General features: G+C 46.5%; 1 protein-coding gene across 2 annotated transcripts in view; it reads left to right on the top strand.

Moving 5' to 3' along the window:
- The first annotated feature begins 1242 nt into the window (after positions 1–1242).
- Positions 1243–16582, top strand: part of EXOC3 (exocyst complex component 3) — a 65536-nt gene continuing 50196 nt past the window's right edge. The window contains exons 1-3 of one of the 2 annotated variants that reach the window (XM_042474233.1): positions 1243–1618; positions 7012–7135; positions 9425–9615. In XM_042474233.1, the coding sequence (XP_042330167.1) occupies positions 9472–9615 (144 nt within the window). In that variant the 5' untranslated portion in view covers positions 1243–1618; positions 7012–7135; positions 9425–9471. The remainder of the gene's footprint in view (positions 1619–7011; positions 7136–9424; positions 9616–16582) is intronic. The other variant, XM_042474234.1, reaches the window with a different exon arrangement.

The following is a 16582-nucleotide window of genomic DNA, read 5'->3' as shown; positions in this document are numbered from 1 at the left end:
TAACTAACATTTTGTGCCTTCCCTTGAATTGGCAGCCAGTGGAGTGATTTTAAGGTTGGATGGTAGCTAGTCAGGCTCGTAGAAAAAAATAAACATGTGGTCACAGAAACTTATTTTGGTCCAAACACAATGCAGAAATAATCCAGTTTGAGACCACTTTAATTGTCCTTGCTTGGTGCTAGGGAATTCTGGGAACTGTAGTTTTATTGTAGCACCAGAGCTCTCTGACAGAAAAGGCTAAATGTCTCACACAAGTACAGTTCCCAGAATTCCCTAGCATTGAGCCAGGGCACTTAAAGTGGTCTCAAACTTGATTATTTCTGCAGTGCGTTTTGGACCTTTATTACTTTGGCTTTTTAAACATTTTTTTCCACAGCAGGTCCATGATTATTTTCAAGTGAAATGTGTCAGGGCAACAGAAAAAGAAATCTTACAGTCATGATAGTCCTACAGTTTAAGTATCTTTGAAATGTAAAACTTCAGAAACGTATGCAAACGTTTCCCTGTGGCTTTTTTTAAATCACTGCTGACAAACTGCATATTACTTGTTCAGAAGTAATCAGGCCTAGTGTAGAGAGAGCTGCGTGGTTGGGCTGGAGGAAAAATTAACTGTCTTTCACAAGTGAAATACACCATCTTCAATTTCTTTCTCCTGTTTGCCTGATGAAGAAGCCAGTGTGACTTCAAAAGTTTGCAGCATGTAATTGTGCATTTTGGTTGCTCCAGTAAAATTGTTTGGATGTTATTGGATTTGCTACATGGCCCAACATGGATACCCCTAGATGTTTTTTGGATTTCAAGATATCTCATTTTAGCCATCACAAGAGAAGAGAGAGCCAATGCACTGGGACCATGCCACCTGAGACTTCTGCCTCCAATAAAGGGAAAGCAAATTTTTCTAACATTGGGACTGATTGGCTTGCTTTACCGCTACATCACCTAAAGTTTTCCTGGTGCAAAACATGAAGATTTCTTCATAGCTGAAATACACCATCTTCAATTTCTTTCTCCTGTTTGCCTGATGAAGAAGCCGGTGTGACTTTGAAAGCTTGAAACATGTAATTGTGCATTTTGTTTGGCCTCATAAAGGTATCATTGTTTGGATGTTATTGGGTTTGGTATGAGGCCAATTACATGGCTACCCCAGGGGTTTTTTCACAACTGAATGTAATACACAGGGCTGCCTGAAGGGGGCGTTGAAGGCCATGGCGCCTGAAGGCTGTCACTGAGGTGATCACAAGAGGATAAGGAACACTGAGGCGTCCAGAAGAATTGGGGTGAGGAAGATGGATGAGCGCCCATTTTTGACAGGAAACCCGACTTCAGTCCGTTTGAATAATACTGGACGGAGAACATGGCCGACCAGAAGATGCAAACAAGTACGATCACGTTTAGCGCATGCGTAGTTCGCCCTTGAGCTGTTCCTGCTGGAGGAGGATGAGGAAGCGCAGGCGCCGCTGGAGTCTTGCTTTGTTAATGCAATGCGACGCAGGCGCGTTTCAAAGGCACCTGTCAGAGCCTTCCGGAGGCAGTACCTGTGTCCCAGGTAAGCGGAAGGCCAGAGCCGGGACTCGGGAGGCTGCCTCCTCCGCCAGAGAACTCGGCCTCAAGCGGAAAGGTAGGTAATGCGCGCCCTCAGAACAAACAAACATTCAGGGGAGGGCAGGCAGACATGGGAGCTGAGGCTGCCCCAGAGGGATATGGGAGGGGCTGTGGGTGGCACTGGAGCCAGATATAACCCGGTTTGGCCCCGCTTTAACTCAGAGCGGAGCCCGACAACAAACTCCAACTCCCAGAATTCCATAGCCTTGAGCCAGATAAGAGTTAAAGCGGGGCCAAACCGGGTTAGTGCCTTTTCTTTGGGGGTGAATGGAGGCTTCTGCAAAAACTGTTTTTCTGTTTTCTGAGCTCGCTCTTTCTGTGTCATGGACGTGACTCAAACTAGAACTCCGCACTAGACTCCTACAGCGCTGCTATTCCGCTTTAACTGCTCTGGTTGCCTCCTGTTGCATGCTGGGATATGCAGTTTAAGGAGGGGCCTTTAAAATTCTCAGCCAGAGAGCTCTTAGGCCTCACTGAACTACAAACCCCAGAATGCAACAGGAGGCATCCAGAGCAGTCAAAGTGGAGCTATAAGAGGGCTAGTGCGGTAATGTGGAAAGGCAGGGCCCGAGGTTCTTTCGGCCCCTGAGCAAGAGGAGGAGCGGAGGGCGAAGGGGCGGGATGCTGGCCGGGCGCCATTTTGACACAAGAAGCCGGCTCCTGCCGTCCTGTCGCTGGCCGATCCCAAGGCCTCTGGGGACCCTCCAGTGGCCCCTTGGCCGGGCTGTGAGGGAGCTCCTTCCGCCCGGCCCCTGAGGGAGTGGCTGCGTCAGTGGGCCACGTTGAAGCTTCCTTTCTCCTTCCTAAAATGTAACCCTTTCTTCTGATGATGATGATGATGATGATGATTATATTTAAAACATTCAAGGGTAGTTGTGTAGGCCATTTAACAAATACAAACAAAACTCCGTCAGTGATACCTTTAATTGAGGAACCCAATGCACACTATACTTGTTGCGATCTTTCGAAGCCATGGAGTTGGTAATATTATAGGTATTTGCATCCCACTTTTCCCCCCAGAACTGGGACTCAGAGCAGTTTCACAATATTAAAAGAATGCAATTAAAAACGTAGAAAAGAGGTGCCTTAAAAAGGAATTAAATTATTGCAGTGTTAAAATGGATAGCTGTTAAAAGAATAGAACACATTTTTCACAGATAAAACTGTATAACACATTTTACAATAAAACAACATTTCCCTTTTGAGTTTGCAGATCCTGTGGAAGAGGTCCTTTCCCCTTTGATCTAGCTTGATGGAAGCAGTATCTGTTAACACCCCCACTTTCACTGACGCTTCCCCTCTCCCTGGCCAGCATCCTCCCTCTGGGAAAGGAGGGCATTTGAGAGGAGGGCTAATGACAGGAACTAACTTTGGTCAGCTGGAGTCGAACATAAAGAAGCCATAGCCATGCACAAAAAATATTTGTGAGAGCTACTCTTTTAAGCAAGGGAATCTTAGACTTTATGTACAAAGTCTAGGAGAAACTACCTGAAAAAAAAGAAGACAAATTAATAAACTTTGGGTGTGCAAGTAACATGATTAACAATAAGTAAAATATTATATAATATTATAAAATCAGAATGCCTGTATCAGACCCTGGTCAGAATTACAGGTTTCTCTCATTTCTTTGGCCACTATATGAATTCTGTATTCACACTTACCCCCTCTTCCAACTCTTTGATTCTATGATTCTAACCCTCTGTCCAAATATCAACAGTATAAATCAAATCAAATCCATCTGAAGGGTCAGGTTCAGTCCCAGGTATTTCAAGCTGGAAAGAATGTCGCCCAGAACCTTGGTCTGTGAAGCGATGATGATAAAGTGTTTAACAGGCATCAAGAATAAGTAGCTTCAAAACTAGACAGACTCACAATTTCCTTCCAAACTGAGGTTTCTTTTAAAACAGTCCATTTGCAGATGGTGAAAGATCTGGAAACCATACCCTATAAGGAGAGACTTATGGAGCTGGGTATGTTTAGCCTGGAGAAGGTTAAGGGAGCACATGATATTTGAAGGGATGTCATATTGAGCTTGTTTTCTGTTGCTTCAGAGACTACGACATGGAGCAATAGATGCAAACTATAGGAAAAGAGATTCCACCTCAACATTAGGAAGAACCTCTTGACAGTAGAGCTGTTCAGGAGTGGAACACACTCCCTCAGTGTGTGTTGGAGTCTCCTTCTTTGGAGGTTATTTGTGTGTGTGGTGGGGGGGGGTGCTTTGGAAATGGGATGGACATGATGGCCCTTGAGATCTCTTTCAACTATATGATTCTATGTTCTTTCCTATAAGTGTAAGAATATTGGTGCTGCCATTTTTCAGACATCTGAAAAGCCTCATTCTTTGTACAATCATTTGAACTTAAGTGTTTTAATTTGGGGGGCTTAAGCATGCCAAATTGTGCTCAGATTTAGACAGTGAGAGATGCAATTGGATATAGAACTATGAGTGACAGTGTGTAGGAGTTCACATTTCAAAAATACTGTTTTGCAATGTAGGGTTTGAATACTTATATGTTCTTATTATATGTTCAAATGTAGCATTTACAGAAGTATTCAAACCAAAGGCAAAATGATATACACCTGTAAAAGTCAAAAGTCATTGTTACCAACTTATCTCCATGTATAACTGTTTATTGGCTATTTCTTTCTTTACTGGGGCTGCTAATGGGGACAAAAAAGAGAGTAAAATCCTGGTATCATTTTACATCACCTTTCTTTCGGAATCTGCTTAATCTCTTAGCAGCCTTTAACATTGTAAGCTGCCCAATTTTGTTAGACCACTTGGAAAATCTAGTTGAAATTCAAGAAATAACCACAAGATGGAAAAATGAATTGCAAACATGGTGCAGATTTGTTCTTTGTTGCCCCAGAGGGTAGGGCCAGATCTAATGGTTTAAAGTTACAGGAGGATAGATTTTGATTGAATATTAGAAGCAACATCTTTACAGTAAGAATGGTTTGTTAATGGATCCAGTTACCTAGAGTAGGGTCTCTTTCTTTTGAGGTCTTCAAAAGAGGCTTATCTGTGAGGGATGCTGTAGCTGGATTTCTTCATTGGGGAGGAAGTTGGAATCAATGGACTTAACAGGCCACTTCCAACTCTATAATTCCATGATGGTTTGACATGAAATATACAGGATTTTTGTTTAAATATATTTCTGCAGTGCAGAAATTGGAAGGGAGAAAGTCATAGAATCATAGGCGCTTTACAGACCACCCGAAAAGGGCAGTCTCCCACCGCCCTCATTTGTTGCGCGAGGGAGCCGCAGTGACCAAACTGCACGGTTCCCTCACGCAACAAAAAGAAGCTGCAAAATGCAGCTTCTTTTTGCAGAGCCATTATGACGCTGCAAAGCGCCATTGGCGCACTTGCAGCATCATAATGGCGCCGAGATGTGCAGACACTAAGCGTCTGCTACATCAAAATGGCAGTGCCCCTGTAGAATGGGTGCCACCATTTTGTACGTGCTCGGCATGTATTAGGGTTAGGGGCCTCCCGAAGGACGCCCCTTCCTAACTCTAGTACGTGCCAAGCACGTACTTTTTGGCAGTGTGTAACCCGCCATAGAGTTGGAAAAGACCACAAAGGCCATCCAGTCCAACCCCATGCCATACAGGAAATCACAATCAAAGCATTCCTTACAGATGGCCATTCAGCCTCTGTTTAAAGAACTCCAAAGAAGGAGACTCTATCACCCTCCGAGGGAGTTTGTTCCACTGTCGAACAGCCCTTACTGTCAGGAAGTTCCTCCTAATGTTGAGGTGGAATCTCTTTTCCTGTAACTTGCATCCATTGTTCTGAGTCCTGTTCTCTGGAAAAGCAGAAAACAAGCTTGCTCCATCTTCAGTGTGACACCCCTTCAAATACTTAAACAGGGCTATCATGTCACCTCTTAACCATTTCTTCTCCAGGCTAAACATACTTAGCTCCCTAAGTCTTTCCTCATAAGGCATAGTTTCCAGACCCTTCACCATTTTGATGGTCCTCCTCTGGACACTCTCCAACTTGTCAACATCCTTTTTTGAATTGTGGTGTCCAGAACTGGACACAGTATTCCAGGTGAGGCCTGAGCAAAGCAGAATAGAGTGGCACTATTATTCCCTTGATCTAGACACTATACTTTTATTGATACAGCCTAAAATTGCATTGGCCTTTTTAGCTGCTGCATCACACTGTTGACTCATGTTCAATTTGTGGTCTATTTGGATTCCTAGATCTCTTTCACATGTAGTCTCGTTCAGCCAGGTGTCCTCCATCCTATATTTGTTCATTTCAATTTTTCTGCCTACTATGTATGCTCATGCATAAGTCTACAAACCTGGCCCCTCCTTATTTATCAACTCTTCTTTCTCCTCATCTTCCCACCCATGCCTTCCGTTCTGGTAGTCAATGTCTGGTGTCTCAGCCTAGGATTTTCACTGCCCTGGATTTGTTCCTTTTCAGTTGCTGCCCCTCACTCCTGGAACCTCCTTCCCCCATAAGCACGGGTCATCACTTCTTTAACCAGTTTCAAAACTGAGTTGAAGACCATCCTGTTCAGAGAAGTGTTGCCAGGCATTGCATGACTATTATTTGTTATTTGACATTTTTAATTTGTTGCCTGCCTTACTTTATTGAACCCTTTCCTGTATTGTTATGTATTATTTATATGTATTGTGCTTTTATTTCTTAGATTGTACACCATGGGCATGTTTACTTTATCTATTTTATTTTTTGTATGTACAGCGCTGTGTAAATCTACAGCGCTATATAAATAAAGCATAATAATAATAGTCAAAAATTATCCCAAAAACCTTGGGTAAATTTATCCTTGGGGTAATGTAAATACCGTACTTCACCTCTTATCAAAAAGGGACCATCCCCTTCTCTGTGGGAAAAGGTGAGAGCTAAGTCTGTCCCTGGAGCAGCTAAAAGAGCACCAATGCCCTCTGTGCTCTCTGCCATAGCACCACTTCTGACCTTTTTGAGTGCCTGGGCAGAAAAATTGTGGCATTGACAACTCTTTCATGCTTCTCCTCAAAGGAACACTAAGAGGAACCAAGCTTTGAAGGATGTTAATAAGACATTTGTGTATGTTTGTCAGTTTTTCCTGGGTTAAAATCATGCAAAGTTACATTACATTAAAATTAAAGGCTATAAACTGCTAATATAGTCTCTTTTTTTTTTTTGCTTTGCCTTTTCATCCTTTTAACATGTGTTCATTTTCTTAGCCCTGCCTGTGCCTTGATGTCTCCCCCACACATTGCACAGCCATGATTTATTATAGTTCCCTCCTCATCCAGCCAGTCTTTAGGACAAACAATTAGCTTGCCAGAATTGTGTAAGTTCTTTGGTCTCATTTTCCTTGGCTTGGTCCTTTACATTCTTTGTTACATGCTCCTATGTTTTATCCTTGACTTATCCAGGAATTTATCAAAATCCAAAATCTGCTTTTGACTTATACATGAGGTCCAAAAACCTGTCCTTGACTTATATGTGAGGTCGACTTTCTGAATATTTGATATTCTGTTCCAGGAAGACATCATCCAGGTACTCAGTCTGACAAAGGTTACTTGTATTTAATACACCTAAATCCTGACTGACCCTGATTAACTCTCTCATATTTCTGACACTGACAAAGAGACCCTCTCTGACTCAAATCCGAACAAACTCATCTGAGTTTAACTACTGTAATTTCTTTGCTAACATGTTTGACTCTAACTGACTTATACACACCAACCTTTTAAAAATGCCATTTAAACCAGGGGTAGGCAACCTTTTTGAGCCGGGGGCCGGGTTGGTGTCCCCCAGACAACTGGGGGGGGGGGGCAAAGCCAAAGAATAAATAATATATAGGACAGCATTTTCAAATGGAGGACACATTTTCTAAAAATGGAGGACACGCAAAAAATTGTTGCTTTTTGAAAAATGTTAATATAAATGCATGTTTCTTAGGCATGATCAAAATGGAGGACACTTGGGCATTATTCCTAGACAGATGGCAGAAATGTACTTCCCTTTCTGGCCAACCCCCCTCCCCCCATTCCAAACAGCACATTTGGGCATTGAACATGGCTTTACTTAAGATGGCCTCTTGCATATTTCAGAGGCTTATTGCATAACCAAACTCTTTGGGTTTCACACTGAACATGGGTTCACATGGCTATGCATATTGAACATGTCAAGGTGGTTTCACAGTTCTTGCACCAAGTGTACTTCTCAGAAGTGTGTACTTGGTCATGGGACTTTGGTTTTTCTTCACTGCGCATGAGTTTGTAAAAATCACAGCAATTTACATTGGCCTTGCCTCAAAAGCTTTCTGATATCAATATCACCATTAAAGAACCAAAAATACACAGAAAAGGCACTTTGGAAAGTCACACTCTCTTGGCTTCAGAAACAGTGTGTGCATGCCTCTCAAGCTGACTCATATCATCATCATCACACTATCACTGTCAAAACAAGGGAGACTTGTTAGCATTAAAAGCACCCAAAACACACTTTGGAAGGTGACACTCTCGGCTTCTGAAACAGTGGCTGCATGCCTCTCAAGCTGACTCATATCATCGTCATCATCATCATCACCACACTATCACTGTCAAAACAAGGGAGACTTGTTAGCATTAAAAGCACCTAAAACACACACTGGAAGGTGACACTCTCGGCTTCTGAAACAGTGCCTGCATGCCTCTCAAGCTGACTCACATCATCATCATCATCACCACCATACTATCACTGTCAAAACAAGGGAGACTTGTTAGCATTAAAAGCACCCAAAACACACTTTGGAAGGTGACACTCTCTCGGCTTCTGAAACAGTGCCTGCATGCCTCTCAAGCTGACTCATATCATCATCATCACACTATCATTGTCAAAGCAAGGGAGACTTGTTAGCACTTAAAGCTCACAAAATAAAATTAAAAAAACCTTGAGGCCTCTGGCCACTCACCACCACCTCCTTCTGCTCCCCCTCCTCCTCCTCTTCCTCCTTCTCCTCCCTCCTCCTCCTCTTCCTTCTTCTCCTCCCCCCTCCTCCTCTGCCTCCTCTTCCTTCTTCTCCTCCTCTTCCTTCTCCTCTTCCTCCTCTTCCTTCTTCTCCTCTTCCTTCTCTTCCTCCTCTTCCTTCTTCTCCTCCCCCATCTCCTCTTCTTCCTCTTCCTTCTTTTCCTCCCCCTCCTCCTCTTCCTTCTCCTCTTCCTCCCCCCCTTCTTCTCCTCCCCCCTCCTCCATGCACCACACAGCCTGGGGGCGGGGCGGAGGAGGCAGAGGAGAAGGAGGTGGGCAGGGCAGCACGGGGCTTCCCCCTTTGCCTCCTCTGCCCCAGGCCGCATGGCCCTCCTCTTCCTCCTCTGCATGGTGGAGGGGGAGGAGGGCACCGCGGTTGTGCGGCCCAGGTGGAGGAGGAGGAGACAGCGGCGGCAGGACCAGGCTGGGGCCGGTCCTGCCGCCTCCGCGGGCCGCATCCAGCCCACAGGCCGGGGGTTGCCGACCCCTGATTTAAACGGTCAGTCAATCACCAGTCGCCACCAACATTCTTAACTCATAACCATTTTTGTTGTTAGCTGCCTTCAAGTCAACTTCAATTTATGGTGACTGTACTTCCCTCTGCTTTACCAGGTGTTGCCATCTTTTCTAGTGAGTCATGTCTTCTCATGATGTTTCCAAAATATACTAGCCTCAGTTTAGTAATTTTGACCTCTAAGGAGGGTTTAAGCCTGATTTGCTCTAGGACCCTTTGAAACCACATCTTGAATTGATTTTCTGTTGGATTTATTCAGTTTATAAGTAATCTCTGAAGAAAAATGGTTGTCTAAATATTTTATTATTCTATTCCTGCAGTGTTCCTTAAATATGTGTATATCTACATTCTAAGACTCTAATCTAAAATGGAAGAGACTGGTAGAGAGGCAGTTGCAACAGCTGTACAGAGGGTGGCTGGGATGCTTCAGCGACCAGACCAGCTGGATAAAGTGGAACAATATCGTCGAAGGGAAGCACGTAAGAAGGCTTCGGTGGAAGCTAGACTGAAGGTATTCAATCTTAATACTAAGCTTATACACAGCAATAAATGAATCTTTTCAATTTAATGTGTTTTAAGGACTTTACATGTTCACTCTACCTCTAAAATGCCAGGAAACAGTAGACGTTAAGAACCTTAATGGGGCCATTATTTAGGCATTATAGAAATTGTATGTTATCTCATGCAATAGCTGGTTCATTCAGCTTTACTTCCTTGGAAGTGGAAGGCTGTGAGTAATTGTCTGGTGGAAATTGAAACAAGGCTTGCTTGGTCAAAGTAATGACTTTTTTAACCAATAGGACTATTTGTCAGCATCCAACCCCACTCCCATCCCACTGTTTCCTCTTAGCTTGGCTGCATTCCTTACAAGGAGCGAGCAGAAGGAGAAGGACAGAGTCTTCTCCTCCACTTTTACTTCTTGTAGAAAGTGTCTCCTTTACCATTTGGGGAAATCAACAGAATCCTGAGAGACCTTAAAGGATACTGATGTCAGTTTCTACATGTTCTGATGAATTTATTTAGACTTACACCTAGGTAAGCAGGAATAAGTTGATGAGGCCAAACCTTTTAAGGGCAAAGCCTGCTTTATCAGATACTGATGGGTTTTAACCTGTGAAAAGTTATTCTACAATGTATCTGATATTCTTTTTATTTATTTATTATAAATTTTATTTAGAATAGAATATACACATAAAGAAAGAAATAGATAAGAAAACATAAAACAGGCATATCATATTATGCATTCACAACCTGTACAAGTAACACACATACCTATTTACATAAGATAATCGATATCAATGTCCTTCTAGTTCTACTTCCTTTACAACTGGGTATTCCGATGTCTTGGAAAATAACTGTTTACTCCTTATATTTAATTTTACACTTAACTGTTCCCATGTTAATATTTAAATTATCAAGTATCATCCAAAGATTTTTTGTTAATTAACTTAAATATTGTCACCTTTTCCTTCAAATGTTTTAAGACAACTCCATTCCCCTTCTATTTGATTTTTTGCTTTCCTTCTTAGTAAGGCAGATACTATGTCCATATTTCTTGCTTCGTATATTTTAATCAACCAGTCTTCAACAGCACACGAAACCATATATAAGATAATTCTACTTATGTTTTACAGATTTTATATTATGTGAAATATTTAAAAAAAATAAACTTGTTTCAAAGGGAATATTGATACCAAGAATGCCTTGCGTGATTCCATAGATTTTTTTGCCAAAATTCTTTTGCTTTATTACATATCCACCACATATGGAAATAATTTCCCCCGGGTTTTCCACATTTCAAGTTTTATATATGTGGTGGGTCTTTTGGGGAGTTAGATACCATCTATATAGCATTTTGATGTAATTTTGTTTGTAGTTTTGGCACAGAGTAAATTTATTTTTCTTCTTCGTGGTCTCTGCGAATCACACAAATGGGTTTATTCTGCGCCTGCGCAGCAATCCTTGGAAACTTCTAGAATCTCCAGGCAGAAAGCAATGTATCTTTCTGCAACTTTTTGGCGGTAGCCCCGCCCACCCACCCATATATAAGACCCCTGGTGGTCCGCTCCTCTTCAGTTCCTTCATTCCGCCACGCTAAGCAGCTCGAGGAACTTCGCTAGCCTTTCGCTTGCTCTTTTTGATAGTAGAATCTCTGGCATTTGACCTTCGGACTTTCACCTTTGACCATTCTTTCGGACTTTCCCTTCGGCTTGATCACTCTCTCTGATTCACGGCTTGACTTCGGACTGGTAATGGACTTCTCTTACCATGGCCTCTTTCAAGCAGTGCACAAAGTGCGTGGTTAAAATCCCCAAGGCCGATGGCCACGACAAGTGTGTCCTCTGTTTGGGGGAAGCCCATGTTCCGGGCAGTTGCCCCCATTGCAAGGTGATGTCCGCTCAGGCCCTGAAGAATAGGGACCAGACGCTGAAGGCTGCACTGTATGAAAAGGTCCTCAGCCAACCTGGCGGTTCTGGAGCCTCCAGAGGGGTGGGCGATGCCCCCAAACCCTCAAGAAAGAAGGGAGACAAACACTCCGACCGCGATAAGAAGCGGGCCAGTTCATCCTCGCCGCCTGCCAAAAGTCGCCATAAAGGCCCTCCGAACATGGTCTCAGTGCCTCCCCCAGAGTCGAGGCCAGTACCTGCTCCGTCTCCGGACATTGGGTCCATTAAGACCCCGACGCCGTCTGTACCGACATCCTCCCATACGGTGCCTCTGGAGCCCAGAGTCCTCCTGACGGGCCACCTTTCTGTACCGGCGGACAGCCTACAGATAGTCAGCCTGGACTCCGAATCTGAGGGAGAGCTCCAAGACTCTGATGCACCCCTGTCTCTACAGAGGCTGAGATCACGATCCCGTTCGCCTTCCCAGAGGAAGAGACCCAGGTCACGCTCCGTCTCATGGAGCAGGGAGCGCCCACGTTCCCCTCCATGCAAGGACCGGGCTGCCCTGGGCGCTGGGGCTGATGAGGCCCTTGATCTGGAGTGTCCTGACGCGGTCGAACAAGATCAAGACCTGTTCGAGGTGTTCCCAGACCTCGTTTACAACCAGCGCACGGGACATTACCTACTCCCGGTGGCGCCGTCTCATCTGCGTCGTAACATTCGTGGTCCCACACGGGTGCACCTTCCCGCTCAGACCGTCGACGTCACCCAGGGCCCTGACAACTTCAAAGTGGCTGATTTTCCTCCCAGGCACCGGAGCCCGTCTCGCTCGAGGTCCGCATCAAGATCCCCCCCTCGCTCGGCATCACCCTTCTCGGACAAGGACACTTCCTTTGTTCCTAAAGGCCCAGCAGTTCCATCGCCCACAGACGACGTTAGGGCCTTTGCCGACTGAGTGATACGGATGGCTGATGCCCTCAAGTTGGAGGTCGCCCATCCTGAGGATGATGCCCTCGACCCGGTAGAGAGGAGAGTCCATGGATCAGCCCCTGCTCCACCGGCCTTGGCATACCTTCTATCTCTGGAGAAGATAGCCAAGCGCTCGTGGGAGGCTCCGGCCACTATCCCGTCGACGTCTCGCAAGATCGAGAACATTTATCGGGTGACACCCTCCGCACCGTCCTGGCTCTCCAACCACCCCAAGCTCAATTCAGCTATTGTGGAAGGAGCCCAGTCCACCTTCGTTCCCAGGGCATCTTCTTTGCCAGTGGACAAAGACAGCAAGAAGCTGGACGGCCTGACTAAAAGGTTCTACGCCTCTGCGGCTCTGGACCTCAAGATAGCCAATTACGCGGCCTGTATGGGAGCGTATGTGCAGTTCTTGGTGGAGAAGATGGACCCCACCATTGCAGACCTGCCGGACGACAGGAGACGCATGATGGTCGTGCTCTGGAATGAGATCCATCTCATGGCCGGCCAACAGATCATCTCCGCCAGACACTCCACGGACTGTGCATCCAAGGTACTGTGCGGATCCATAGCCCTCCGTCGCTCAGACCTCACTCCCCAGGCGAAGTCGGCGATTGAAGACATGCCCTTTGACAACTCGGGCCTCTTCAACAGGGACACGGACGAGAAGCTCAGCTTCAGATACCGGATGAAGACTGCAGCCAAGAAGCACGGTATGTCCGCTTCTTCGTCTAAGTCCCCACGACAGAGATACCCTGGTCAGCGCCCCTGGTACCCTGGGAACCAATACCGCTTTCAGCCTCAAGACCGTCCTTACCACCAGAACAGACAGCCCCAAGGTCGATCTTCCCGCTCTCCGGTTCCTTCCTCAGACAGGCGGCAGCCTCCCCAACCCAGATATCAACAGGGTTATAGGAAGAAGGACGGCCGGGGCAAGAAGAGGTTCTGATGGGTTCCTGCGCACCTCGTCATTTCCTTCTCTGACAGACTAAGCCCTTTTTATGACACCTGGGCTTCCATCACCACTGACTCCTGGGCACTTAACATCGTCCGTAGGGGTTATGCCCTAGAGTTTTCTGAGCTCCCACCAACCGGAGCATTTATTTCAACCGTCCCCTCGGACACCCTTCTCGACGAAGTGCGCACTCTTTTAGTCAAAGGCGCGATTGAATCTGTCTCCCCTTCTGGGGTTCAACGATGCTTTTTCTCCAGATACTTTACTGTACCGAAGAGAGACTCGGGCCTTCGCCCCATAATGGATCTTCGAGCTTTGAACGCTTTCATTGTGTGCAAGAAGTTCAGAATGGTAACCCTTGCTTCTATCTTGACACTCTTACAGTAAAACGCCTGGTTCGTGACGCTGGACTTGAAAGATGCTTATTTTCACATTGCGATATTGGAGGACCACCGGAGGTTCCTCGCTTTCGCTGTCGGCGACCAGCCTTACCAGTACAAGGTCCTTCCCTTTGGCCTTTCCACAGCTCCAAGGGTCTTCACCAAATGCATGGCACCCGTGGTGGCCTACTTACGCCAATGAGGGATCACAGTCTTCCCGTATCTAGATGACTGGCTCCTCTCGGTGTCCTCCAAAGACACTCTTCTCAAGGACCTCAACTTCTCCCTCTCGCTCCTTCATGCCTTGGGTCTGCAAGTGAACTTCGACAAGTCCAACTTGAACCCCACCAAACGCATCAACTTCATAGGAACCTCACTGGACTCCGTGGCCTTAAGGGCATACCTTCCGGACGCAAGGTTCCGGATCCTTTGTGCAGTGCTACGGCCCTGCCTCGCTCGGAGGCATCTGCGGGCTCGTTTGGTCCAAGTCGCCATGGGACATCTGGCCTCTACCACCTTCGTCACTCCATGGGCCAGACTGAACTTCAGACCTCTTCAGTCCTGGTTCCTCTCCGTGTTCAACCCCGCCCGAGACATGCCTTCCAAGCTGCTCACCATCCTGAGGACTGTACAAAGATCCTTACGATGGTGGCTCCAGCCCGAAAACGTCTGTGTGGGAATGCCCTTCCTGCCTCCACAACCAGATCTCTCTCTGACCACGGATGCCTCTCTTCAAGGTTGGGGCGCCCACACTCTGCACCTTACCATAAAGGACAAATGGTCACCTACGGAAGCTACTTTCCACATCAACGTCTTGGAGATGCTAGCCGTAGAAAAGGCACTCAGAGCCTTCCAAGCTGTCCTCTCAAACAAGGTAGTACTTCTCCTCACGGACAACACCACCGTCATGTACTACCTCAACAAACAGGGAGGAACGAAATATCAGACTCTCCTGGCCGTCACCATTCGCATTTGGGAATGGTGCATACAGCACAAGATTCTTCTGCAGTGCATCCACCTGCCCGGCGATCAGAACGACCTCGCCGACCAGCTCAGCAGGTCACCTTCCAGTTGCCACGAATGGAGACTGCATCCGGATGTGGTGACTCAATTCTTCACCCGCTGGGGAACCCCCCTTCTGGATTTATTCGCATCCCTGTCAAACGCTCACACCCTGAGGTTTTGCTCTCGGTACAGAGAGCCAGGATCGGAAGGAGATGCCTTTCAGCTCAAGTGGACTCATGGCCTTCTGTATGCCTTTCCCCCATTTCCTCTGATCACGAGAGTGTTCTCAAAGATGCTGGCCGACCGGACGGACGCAATCCTGATAACTCCGTGGTGGCCCAGACAGCCTTGGTTCGCCCCTGTCCTGCAGCGAGCCCAGGAACATCTCCGCTTGGAACACCGGCCCGACTTGCTTTTGCTCCACAGCGGTCAAGTCCACCATCCCGAGATGCAATCTCTCCCATTGGTGGCATGGAGGATTCGATCCTGATGACACTTCCACCCGGTGTGTGGGAGACAATCAAGGCAGCTCAGAGACCATCTACCCAGAGGTCGTATGCCTACAAATGGGACAAGTTTCTTGCCTTCCTGCATGCTAAGGACATTCCACCATCCCGTGTCTCCATCCCTGTGGTCCTGGACTTTCTCATGACACTGACTGAGGCAGGTCTCTCCTTGAGCTCTATAAAGTGCTACCTGTCTGCCATCTCATCTCACTACCTCTTTCAGGACAAACCTTCCTTATTTAGGGATCCTCTCATAAAGAGGTTCCTTAAGGGGTTCAACAATCTGCATCCACCTGCTGCAGCTCCTCCTCCTCAGTGGAGCCTAGACACTGTTCTGGCACACCTGGTGTCTAAGCCCTTTGAACCCTTAGCTACCTCGGATCTGAGACTTCTGACTTGGAAAATGGCCTTCCTGGTAGCTATCACATCAGCCCGCCGGGCTGGTGAACTCTGTGCTCTCAGGGTGGACCAACCATTTATCCGTTTCCACAAGGACAAGGTTGTGCTCCATACAGACATTACTTTTTTGCCAAAGGTGGTGTCTGCCTTTCACATTAACCAGGACATTGTTTTGCCAACTTTGGCTCCTAATCCGACCACGGACTCTGAGCATCAGCTCCATGCCCTGGAAGTCCGCAGGGGACTGGCATTGTATTTGGACAGGACATCTGCTTCCAGGCGTTCGGAGAGACTTTTTGTGTCCTACGCCGAAGCCAAAAAAGGGCTGCCGGTTTCACCGCAGAGGTTCTCCAAGTGGGTGGCCAACACCATCCGCCTCTGCTACGAACTGGCTGGAAAGCCTTTGCCAGGTCGGGTTAGAGCTCATGCAACTAGGGCGGTAGTCGCATCCTCAGCCTTTTTGATGGGGATCCCCCTTGAGGATGTGTGCAAAGCTGCTGTCTGGTCCCAACCATTGGCATTCATCAGACATTACAGGCTAGACGCCAGGGCCAGACATGATGCAGCATTTGGGAGGACAGTGTTGCTTTCTGCCATGCACTAAACCTGTTGCACTGTTAATAACACACGTGTTTGGTTTACATACTTTATTGATTGTTGCATTATTCATTATGTTTGACACTCCCTCCTCCACTGACTACAGCTCGCTAGTCTAAACCCATTTGTGTGATTCGCAGAGACCACAAAGAAGAAGGACAGGTTGCTCACCTGTAACTATGTTTCTTCGAGTGGTCATCTGCGAATTCACACAAACCCGCCCATCCATCCCCTCAGTGTCTGCTTATTTGACAACGCTTGATGCCGCGCTGTTAGCGGC

The sequence above is a fragment of the Sceloporus undulatus genome, chromosome 6 (genome assembly GCF_019175285.1).
Source record: "Sceloporus undulatus isolate JIND9_A2432 ecotype Alabama chromosome 6, SceUnd_v1.1, whole genome shotgun sequence".
NCBI classification, from domain to species: domain Eukaryota; kingdom Metazoa; phylum Chordata; class Lepidosauria; order Squamata; family Phrynosomatidae; genus Sceloporus; species Sceloporus undulatus.
The sequence above is the reverse complement of the archived record's forward strand: the minus strand, read 5'-3'. Positions and strand labels throughout refer to the sequence as shown.